General features: G+C 48.7%; 1 protein-coding gene across 2 annotated transcripts in view; it reads right to left on the reverse strand.

The window, feature by feature from the left end:
* Positions 1-828: 828 nt before the first annotated feature.
* The window catches only part of LOC129857986 (FERM and PDZ domain-containing protein 1-like), a 29,957-nt gene continuing 19,218 nt past the window's right edge, over positions 829-11,567 (reverse strand). The window contains exons 10-17 of one of the 2 annotated variants that reach the window (XM_055926801.1): positions 9,995-10,120; positions 8,033-8,166; positions 7,740-7,866; positions 7,526-7,618; positions 7,061-7,243; positions 6,446-6,593; positions 5,127-6,212; positions 829-4,998 (exon numbers count right to left, since the gene is read on the reverse strand). In XM_055926801.1, coding sequence (XP_055782776.1) covers positions 2,372-4,998; positions 5,127-6,212; positions 6,446-6,593; positions 7,061-7,243; positions 7,526-7,618; positions 7,740-7,866; positions 8,033-8,166; positions 9,995-10,120 — 4,524 coding nt within the window. In that variant the 3' untranslated portion in view covers positions 829-2,371. Of the gene's footprint in view, positions 4,999-5,126; positions 6,213-6,388; positions 6,594-7,060; positions 7,244-7,525; positions 7,619-7,739; positions 7,867-8,032; positions 8,167-9,994; positions 10,121-11,567 lie in introns of both variants that reach the window. The other variant, XM_055926800.1, reaches the window with a different exon arrangement.

The following is an 11,567-nucleotide window of genomic DNA, read 5'->3' on the forward strand; positions in this document are numbered from 1 at the left end:
ACCTCCACAGATAGCATATTATGAACACGTCATAAGCCATGGCAAAATATATAGAATTGTATAAACATTTAGCTTTAAAACTGCCAAGTTGTCTCTCAGCCTCATGGCAAAATGTGTAGAATACAATGAGATTAGCTATGAAACTGCAAATGTATCCGTCTGCCCTGGCGAAATGTGTATAATTGCAGATAATTCGCTTTAAATCAGCACATTTATCTCTCTGCACCATGGCAAAATGTGTTGAATTGCAGGAAGTTAGCCCAAAAAATCGCCCCATTTAAAAATACAATATATATTATTCCTCCAACAAATATATTTATAAGGTGCCCCAGATGGGTCCTTGCTATCCTTGGGACATCCCTACCCCATTGAAGTTGACATTTTAAATGGTTAGGGTAAGTATAGGGGTGAGGATAGGGATGTCCCAAGGATCCCGGATAGCCCTAACCGCTCCAGATGTGATAGTCCGGCCCTGTGAGTGGATTTTGACATCAGCATCCCATTGTTGTCCTAGGTACAGTCTTAACGTCCCTCCAGATCTAATGGATTTAACTAAGGGAGATAATCAGGTGGCATCAGATGTAGTCGAGCCTATTAGTGGGCAACACTTTGGATAAGCCAAGCCATCCAGACAGTTATATGGAGTGATATTAGTGCCAAAAATTCAATTTCTGTCAGTCGACTATTGACATCTCAAATCTACCCAAATACCTATTTGAAGTGTCTTGGAATGTGCTTGAATCTCATGCTACAAGTCAAATATCTGCTTAGCTTGAACAAGAAGGAGGAAAATGACAGTGACAATAACATATCTGTGTCCCATCAGACGAAAGGCAAAAACACCAATTTATTGAGTCAAACTTCAGACTGAATATGTTTACAGCATCTTGACAGGATCAGTGAGTTCTGACCGTTTCCAGTCACAAAACGGCTCTGCATTTTACCCACAACACAGTAGGTTGGAGGCCTTTGTTGGGATATGTTGCGTCCCATTACATGCAACATTGCAGAACGTTGCAATCCTGAACTAGCCTGTGATCCTAATCCACATCTCCCTTTATCATAAGGGGAATCCCTCTGTATTTTCCATTAACAATGGCTATAAAACACATACAGATAGTCTTGTCTTTAATGTTAACACAATTGTAACAGAGAATGATATGTTGGAGAACAGGAAAGTAGTGGTTATGTTTGCATAGCCATAAACTAAGGAAGGACAGATAGAATCAAACGAACACAAACATATCTATCAACAGCTCTGGCACAAACAGAATCAGTCCGTCCGTCTGCAGAGCTAAACATGGGCAAGTAGTAAAATTGTGGCTCGGTGTTAAATTACTTTGGATCGTTGCTACATCTAGTTAGCTTTAACAGTCAGCCTTGTCAAAAACTTTGTACAAAATACCAAATTAATTCCTTCCCCCTATTCCACCACCCACCCAACCCACCCCAGAAAAATATATGTATCCTTTAGATTCAAAGTTGATGTACTGTATAATTACTGCATAAGCATTTGGGTTATTGAGTGTTTACTCCGTTCAAGCATTCTCACACAAGTAGTCAGTCAGGAGCCAGGAACGGTGTACACTTTTCACGGGGTTAATTTCTGTAACTTCTGCAAAATGTAACTTTCTTTCACGGTCAATAGTTCTCCCTTTGCATTTGTTTGTAAACTTCAAGGGGTGGGTCTCGGCAAATGTAAAAGTTAGTGATTTACTGTTAGACCTAAAAAGTTTTTTCCCAATGGACAAATCTAAATGACAGATTTGAACTTTAACTTGATCCACAGAATCATTAAATAAGCAGAAGATAAAGTAATGCTCTCTCGTCTCCTCAGCAGACACCAGGTCAGAGGAAGGGAAGTGGGTGGAGGTAGAAAATCACACATGACAAAAACAATATATACAAAATCCAGTGATAACCACCGGGGTCTTACACCAGCAGGTCCCTTCACATCATAGACCATGGTGCAAACATACTTAAATACGTACATACATATTTCATACATACACATACAGAATATAATAATAAAATAAGATAGATAGATAGTTATAAAATACCTATGTACAAATGCATAATCCAGATGAGTCTATCGGGAGACCTAGCAGTAATGGCAGTCAGTGGAAGAGGTTCCTCTCATCATTTATGGATGTGTCTGGTGTGTGTGTGTGTTTATTCTGTGTGCTGTGGTGTGCATGGCACTTACTGTACAAGTGTGTATGTACTGAACTATATGTAGGGCCACACACCAGATCCCACTTTGCTAAAGAATCGTGTCAACAGCCCTTCCTCCTCCTCCCTTCTCTTACTAAGTCCTCCCCTCATCTCACCTCCGTCCTGGCGGTGAGGAGGGGTTTTAAAAGTTCAGAGGTCAAAAGTGGAGAGGTGTTTGACCCAGCAGGTCTGTCGTGTCCGGCGAGTGCATCCTGAACAGCTGCGTGAGCGCAAAGACGGAAGAGATGAGCACCGTGCAGCGTTTGGCCAGCAGCCTCACCCCCTCGCCCTCTCCCTGCCTCTGTCCATCCCCAGACCCAGTCCCACTGCCAGCCCCAGCCCTGGTTTCAGCCATCTCCACAGCCCCAACAAACTCCCGGTACAGCCCTACGATCTCCTTCAGCTTGTCCAGAGCCTCCTCCTGGCCCTCATCATCAGTGCTGTGGATCTGACGCCTATTGCGGCAGATGTCACAGCCAGGACAGGGGTGTGTTCTCAGGCAGGCTGCAGAGAGCTGCACAAGGGCACTAAAGCTGTTGGATAAGGACCGAAGCGCCTCCTCCGGAGCCCAGCCCACACGTGTGGCACGCTGGCACCCTGTTGCCAACCGCCGGGCCTCTGCCTGGAGTAAACTCCTCTCAGCCTCTGTCAAGAGTAGAGGACTTGCCCCTCCACAGCATGGGGTCGGACCCTCCTCTTGCCCCACGTCTTGGTTGGGTCCCTCTTCTCCACACCCATCCTGGTCTGTTTTAGAGTGTTCTGATGAAGGTGGTGGCCCAGTCGTGCCTCTCTCCAGGACCAGGCGTAGCTGATCGATGTCCTGCCTCAGGGAGGCAAAGCCCCCCTTCAGCCCCACGTAGCGTTTGTTGGTGAGGGAGCGCAGGGCGCCTATTGGGGGCGTTGGGGAGACAGGGCGGGATAGGAGGGGGCTAATTTCTGAGGAGGCAGTGGAGAGGGTAGAGAGAGGGCGAGGGGTGTCCCTCAGCAGGGACAGGATGTTGGGGGAGGGGACAGGGGAGGTGGGGGAGGGCAGGGGTGTAGAGCGGGCTTGTTTGGGGCGCGTGCGTTTGGAGAACTCGTAGATTGTGAGCTCCTCGTCAAAGCCGCAGCCATCCTCCACGTCGCCGCTGAAGCAGTTGGCGTAGACGGTGCGGCACCCACACGCCTCGCGGTGGGCCTGTGGAGGGGTGTGCACCAGAGAGTCCCCCTCTAGGGGTGGGCCTGAACCACCCCCTAACCCCACCTCTGAGTGGGGCCTGGACTGGGGCTGCTCCGACTTGCAGGAGCCCAGAAACCCATAAGGCTCAGAGACGTGCGGCCCATTTTCTCTCAGGGCCTGGTTGGGGTGCGACACGTTCGTCCCATTGGCCTCCTTCAAACGGGGAGTCACTTCCTGGAACTCTTTGATGGTCGCTATGACGACCTCGGCTCCATCCTCCAGCACTTCCTTTTTCCCTTTACCCACTGCAGTCTCACCTACTGCCTTGGCAGTGACCTTGCTGACCTCGGAGGCTCCGCTGACCGACAGACCGGAGCCGTACCCGGACGTGACATCCTCGTTGACAGAGCTGGTGGAGGGGTAGTCCAGGGTGCCCAGGATCTCCTGGGAGCGGGTCATGTACCAGGGCAGGGCCTGGATCCGCCCTCTCAGGGCTGAGGTAGGCAGACGGCCCCCCAGGCTGGAAGAACTGACCCTCAGGTCTGAACCTGACCCTGACCTCCCTGTGCTCTCTGGGCCTCCCGCTGTCCCTTTAGAGGAGGTGGTGAGGGAGGTGGTCAGACTGAGAGGGCCGTCTGCGTTTTTGGGGGACAGGTTCTCGTGACTCAGAGAGACCCTCCTCCCGGACTGAGCGCTCCCATTGCGACTGCCCCAGGGGTGGAGGCCGTTCGGTGGGGACACCCCATCTTTCTCCTTTGGTGAGACCGGGATGGGGAGGACTGTTAGGGGATGAAGAGAAGGAGGGGAGGTTCTGGGAGAGAGCGATGGAGGGCTGGTAAGGCTCAACCTGATCTCATCTCCTGAAGCTGAACGTGGAATGGGGGATAAGCTTTGCAGCTTTCTCGGGGGTTCCACCCCAACCGCATTTCGGACCTCTCCCTTCGGCAGGGAAATCCCATTTGTTTTAGTTTCAATCCTCGCTGTCTGCTTGTCAGCAGTGACCAGAACACAATCTTTAGGAAGCAAGTTAGGAGTCCTGTTCTCTATCTTAGAACTGTGCTCTTGCTTAGAACTGTTCTCTATCTTAGGCCCGTTCTCTTGCCTGAGCCCGTTCTCCACAGCCTGAGGTTCAGCAGGGGGTTGCTGGTTCTTCCGTACAGCCGTGATGAGGGGGGAGGAGAGTGGAGGCCCCCCCGCCCCCGAGGTGACTGATTTAAACTCCATCGTTTCCGGCTCCATGGTGTCTATCTCCAAGAGCCCCGCGTGGCCCCCACGAGCATCCCCGTTACAGTGGGCGTACGGACCCCCACACTTGGGAGACCTCTGGGGGTCTATCTGGGGCTTGGGGGCCAGTTCAGGTTTCGGGGCCAGTTCAGGTTTTGGGGGTAGCTGGGGCTTGGGGGCCAATGGTGGTTTGATCTTGGCATCGACACTCTGCATGGAAGACTGGTTTGAGTGGAGCTTTGGGTCTCGTTGGGTCTCCTGCTGTTTCTTGTGGTCAGGTGAGGAGTGCTTCTTTTTGAGGGGTGAGGGAGGCTCCCTCTCTGGTACCACTAGCAGTCCCTTTCCTGTGTCACTCCAGCGTTTACTGGGTCTATTATCGTCAGCCACATCCAAACTGTTTTCTGTGCGAGAGAGAGAGAGATGGGGGTATTAAAAGGGTGACAGAAATTATTCAAAACCTTCACTTAAACACTTTAACAGCTGTATACACAGTTACTCTGTCAGCGAAGAAGTGATGTCAACAACCCACCTGTGCCATCAGGAGGAACTGGAGGAGTGAACCGCTCCTGGGCATCGAAGAACTCATCGTCTGACTCTGAGGCACTTTCCCTAGCAACAGGAGGAGGAGCGTTAGGGGACGGCGTTAGGAAAGGACCGGAATCTCCGGAGTGTCTTGATAGACTCTCCTCCCCTTTGCGGGTGGAGCTACAAGCCGCCCTCTTTTCACAGGAGGAGATGTGGATGGGGATGTCTAACTTGTTGTTGGAAGCAGTTTTGTTAGACTGGGCGCAGATCTTGTCTATGAGGCGCAGGTCTACGTGACTTGGGATCTTAGAGAGCCGTCTCAGTTCCTCCTCATCGTCGTCATCGTCAACTTCCTCCGTCTCCTCCTCGTCGCTGGTGGCCTCGAGGGGGCTGGGGAGATAGCTGCCCTTGGAGTGTTCAGTGAAGCACAGGCACGAGCTGTCGTTGCTGCGGTAACTCAGGTTGGTGGGGCGTACGGGGGCAGAGGCCGTGCTGCCGGGGGTGCCCTCTCTCTGACGCTGAGGAGAGGGAGCTGTGACCTCCAGGAGGAACGGGTGGTGGACATCCAGGGTGGTGGTCCCCTGAGTTGGCCGTTGGGACCGGAGAGAGGGGCTGTCCTCACGCAGGGCGACCAAGCGAGAGGAGGCCTTGGCTGGGCCTCCTCCTCTGGCTGCAGCTGCAGCGCTGCTCTCCTCCAAGGCCACCTTCAGAGAGCCACTGGACAGGCTGGAGAAGCTACTGTTGACCCGCGGGTCTGTGTGGTACCAGTTGTCCTGTTCCACTGTTCCTGCGTTAGCTTTAATTCCTAGCATGATCTCTCTTCCTCTCACTTCCCTTCCGTTCTCTTCCTCTACCTCCATGTCCTTCTCTGACAGCTCAATGATCGTCACTTCTTGTTTCTCTTCGTATTCTTTCCCAGCTCTCTCTTTCTTTCCCTCCGCTCCTCTCTGCTCCTCTTCTTCACTCCTCCACCCCTCCCTGTCTTTGCTGGCAGGTGCGGGGCGTTTGCGGGTGTGAGTTGGTGGAGGCTCGGTGGGGTAGTCCTCGTCTGACGAGTCATCGGAGTCACTACAGCAGCGGGACACATAGCCTGGGAATGACCAAGAAAAAATATGTTTTTCTCAGTTACATAATAAAGTTTACTATGTAAATAATAGTAGTCAATTGAATACTATCCATACTGGCTGATATCCACGTATCAACGCCAAAATAAATAGTAAGATCAATGCCAAAAAGGAAAAATTATAGTTAAACATTGATGCTCACTTGTCAGCGATTCATAGCAAACTCCCTCTATAACGGCGAACCTCCCTTCACACACACCTTCCTCAGCAGGTATCCTGTGCACCCGCACCTTGGGGCGTCTCAGACGGAACACACACACTCTGGGGTCCACCAGGAGCTTGCAATAGCCCCCCAGTAGACACGCCAAGTCTTTGGCTGCCAGAGAGTCCATCAGTAAGGCAAAAGGCTGGAGAGAGAGAGGGCGAAGAGAGTGAGAGAGCGAGAGAAAGAGAAAGAGAGAGAAAGAAAACGAGTGAGAGAAGTGGAGAGACAGAGTGAGGGAAGTGAGCGAGAGCGAGAGAGGAGGGGAGAAGAGAGACCGAGAGAGGGGGGGGGGCGAGAGTGAGAGAGATGGAGAGAGAGAGGAGGGGAGAAGAGAGAGACCGAGAGAGAGGGGGGGGGGGCGAGAGCGAGAGAGGAGGGGAGAAGAGAGAGACCGAGAGAGGGGGGGGGCGAGAGTGAGAGAGATGGAGAGAGAGAGAGGAGGGGAGAAGAGAGACCGAGAGAGGGAAGTAGGAAGAGAGAATGCATGTCGGATTTTCCATCCACTGTATCTGTGTGAACTAAGCGTAGCTATGAGCAAACGTGTGTGCCTGAAAGAGTGTGTGTGTGATTTCTGTGTGTGTATCCTATACAGTGTGTATGGTATCCTACCTTGATGTCGTGCAGTGAGATACGTAGCAGGCTGACTCTGTCCGACTCAGAGAGCAGCTCCACTCTACTGATGCTGCTGAAGTCTACCAGTGTGGACACCATGTTGAGCTTGTGGTTGACCACCTGACTCAGGCCGTAGCGTGCCCCCACCAACAGACTGACCAGTACCTCCCGGTCCTGCAACTGGGGTGGGGGAGGATGGAGAAGAACAGAGGGGGAGGTGGACAGAGGGGCAAAGAGAAAGGGGGGTGGGGAGAGAGAGTGAGAAGGGAAAAGAGGACGAGAGGGAGGGAGAGAGAGAGAGGGAAGAGGGGGGAAATGAAGAGTCTGAGACACATGCTGAACAAGGTCAGGACGGGGGGGAACAATCCTGTCCAGCCAATAACAGCTCTCTAAATTGGGGCAGAGTCAGAGAATGGTTGACAGCTGTGATGATCCTTTGTAAATTGTTTCAAACACACTAACCATCATGGTGGCTGTATAGGAGCGGCCTCCGTAGGAGATTAGTTCTCCAAGCTGGGTGAGGTAGGCCAGCCGGGCCTGAGTGGCTGAGATAACCTGGGAGAGGGAGAGCGAGAGAACGACGACGATGACAACATTGACGACAACAACGACAGAAGTATTGCACAAATAATCTTTCCCTCCTTTCTCTCCCCTCTCCTTCTCCCTCCCACCATACCTTCTGTCGTGGCTCCAGCAGTGAGTGGATCTTCTTGAGGTGGTAGCTGATGGCTTTCCTCAGGTCCTTCTCTCTCATGTTACTGAGCAGAGTGGGAGAGATGAAGCATTCCAGACCAAACTCTTTCCTGTAGCAAATACACACAGGAGACAATATCAGTGTGTGTGTGTGTGTGTGTGTGCGTGTGTGTGTGTGTGTGTGTGTGTGTGTGTGTGTGTGTGTGTGTGTGTGTGTGTGTGTGTGTGTGTGTGTGTGTGTGTGTGTGTGTGTGTGTGTGTGTGTGCGTCTCTCACGTGATGCTCTTGATAGAGGTCCGGGTGGAGCCTATACTGTTCAGTCTCTCGTGCATGTGCAGGGCAGCCAGACGCAGTGCGGTGTTACACTTCATCTCCACCGCAAACCTCTCCTGTAGAACGTCCCCGACGCTCTGACAACAGACACACACACACACACACAGAGAGAGTGTTATACACACCCATACAACATTACATATACACACAGCATGAAACACAAAAACACACGGGCAGAATGATACACACACAAGGTATGAAATCCATTTTTATTAACTCTAAAATAAATCACGCTGACACAGGTTTGGCTATAATACCTCCCTCCGCTATAAGTTCTATTTTACAGCAAAGGCTGCAGCAGAAGCGAATTCATTTTCTCTGCCACGTGTTCGCGATTGGCTGGGGAACAACCGCTGGCTGGTGGTAAATTCGTTCATATGTTCATATGGGCAGAATAGTGTATAAAATAAATACAAATGTGGTGCATTAGTTGCTTTTCTTTTAGATATAATAAATACAAATGTCATCCATAAGCCCACTAATACATGAATTAGTGAATAAAAAACGGGCAGATGAAAAGTTATTTTAACCTAATTCTTTTTCTTTCAATTTGCGCCATAGAAACGAATTATCAATATACTGAAACTAGGCCTACGATATTTCCTTGATATTTCCTTCCGACCCCTTATGGGCCATCAGCGGGACAAAATCTTGACGAGTCTACGAGACCGTGCTGCTTTATCAAATGTTCATCTTGATATTTTAGGCTAAGCCGTGAATACAGTTTCCAAAATGATACACAAATCCAAAATGATGTATGCGATTGCAAAAGTCATTGCTTCTAAACGAAAGAGTCACCTAACTTGCGGGGTTCTTCAATAGACTACGGCGTAGACTAATAGACCTACTTGTTGGATGCGCATTTGGTATCCAGCTGTTTAGTTAGGCCTAGTGATACTGTCACTCATCATCAGTTGAACCAGCAAATAATTTTCTGAATGACAGATTTGTGATATGGCAGGCGATGCAAAAACAGCCAGTGCAGGCTGTAGTAATAGTGTTCGGAAGATTGTCCAGAATACGTTAATGTCCTTTTCGTTGTGCCAGTGAAGTTGTGATCCACATTGGATCCAAACCAATACCTAACATTTATGTTGATCGTGTGCTACTGTCTGCTTGATTTACAACAGGGTATGGAAGATTTAACAGAGAAAGCATCAATGTAATGAGTTAATGTTTTCATGTGTTTCTGTGCGTCGGATTGGACTGAGGTGGGCTACCGTGCGAACGCCCAGCAGTATTTTCCTTTCTATTGTTCCGGACATTTAATGACAACAAATGAGGAGCCTAGTGGGCTTCTAAACAAAATGATTTTGGTGAATTTGAATGGTAATGATGGTGAGAGCCCAGTAACCGATGGACTCTGATCCCTCATCGAGGTCATTGTTACTTGGTGTCTCTAAAATCACAATGTTTCCATTTCTATTGTCATGTCACAAAAAGTGTTTATTTTTTATAAATTCGCTAGCCTATGCTACAAAATACAGGCCTAATATTCTGCCCATATGAACAAATTTATTTTAGGCCATAGCCTAAAGAACAGCTACATTATTTAATGAAAAGAAGCAAATAGACACCTTGTTTCACATTCTTTAATAAAAGCCTCATAAACACAAACAGGCGTATAGGCTACAGCTCGCTTCACAGTGCCTACAAGGAAACTCAATTTATCTCGACGATGTTGAGAGCGCGGGGGTATATAAGCAGCTGTAGTACCTTCCACAAAAAGTGTTTCTCTACAAAAAGACACGTGAGCTCCTCCCTGTAAATGAACTCTGATTCTCAGCGAAAGGTGACTACTCGATTAAACAGGGTCTCATGGCTGTGAGTACAGGTGAAAGTACAGGCGGAATAATTACAGACACTAAAGATGGTAGTCTAAGCCTACAGCTAGATGTGGCTCACCTGGAGGAAGAGGTAGTCGAAGGCGGTGGGGTCTTCCTGTAGCAGCTCCAGGGGGTCTCTGGGAATGAAACACACCCTGAACAGACACTTGTAGTCATGGCTGCTGTTCTCCTTCTTCTGCACCACCTGGAGACACATACACATTACACAGGGTTATACTGAGGTGACCAAACACCTACACATTACACAGGGTTATACTGAGGTGACCAAACACCTACACATTACACAGGGTTATACTGAGTTGACCAAACACATACACATTACACAGGGTTATAACTGGGGTGACCAAACACATACACATTACACAGGGTTATACTGAGGTGACCAAACACATACACATTACACAGGGTTATACTGAGGTGACCAAACACATACACATTACACAGGGTTATAACTGGGGTGACCAAACACATACACATTACACAGGGTTATACTGAGGTGACCAAACACCTACACATTACACAGGGTTATACTGAGGTGACCAAACACCTACACATTACACAGGGTTATACTGAGGTGACCAAACACATACACATTACACAGGGTTATAATGAGGTGACCAAACACATACACATTACACAGGGTTATACTGAGGTGACCAAACACATACACATTACACAGGGTTATACTGAGGTGACCAAACACCTACACATTACACAGGGTTATACTGAGGTGACCAAACACATACACATTACACAGGGTTATACTGAGGTGACCAAACACCTACACATTACACAGGGTTATACTGAGGTGACCAAACACCTACACATTACACAGGGTTATAACTGGGGTGACCAAACACATACACATTACACAGGGTTATACTGAGGTGACCAAACACCTACACATTACACAGGGTTATACTGAGGTGACCAAACACCTACACATTACACAGGGTTATACTGAGGTGACCAAACACATACACATTACACAGGGTTATACTGAGGTGACCAAACACCTACACATTACACAGGGTTATACTGAGGTGACCAAACACCTACACATTACACAGGGTTATAACTGGGGTGACCAAACACATACACATTACACAGGGTTATACTGAGGTGACCAAACACATACACATCACACAGGGTTATACTGAGGTGACCAAACACCTACACATTACACAGGGTTATATTGAGGTGACCAAACACATACACAGGGTTATATTGAGGTGACCAAACACATACACATTACACAGGGTTATACTGAGGTGACCAAACACATACACATTACACAGGGTTTTACTGAGGTGACCAAACACCTACACATTACACAGGGTTATACTGAGGTGACCAAACACATACACATTACACAGGGTTATACTGAGGTGACCAAACACCTACACATTACACAGGGTTATAACTGGGGTGACCAAACACATACACATTACACAGGGTTATACTGAGGTGACCAAACACATACACATTACACAGGGTTATACTGAGGTGACCAAACACATACACATTACACAGGGTTATACTGAGGTGACCAAACACATACACATTACACAGGGTTATACTGAGGTGACCAAACACATACACATTACACAGGGTTATACTGAGGTGACCAA

The sequence above is a fragment of the Salvelinus fontinalis genome, chromosome 6 (genome assembly GCF_029448725.1).
Source record: "Salvelinus fontinalis isolate EN_2023a chromosome 6, ASM2944872v1, whole genome shotgun sequence".
In the NCBI taxonomy this organism is placed as follows: Eukaryota; Metazoa; Chordata; class Actinopteri; order Salmoniformes; family Salmonidae; genus Salvelinus; species Salvelinus fontinalis.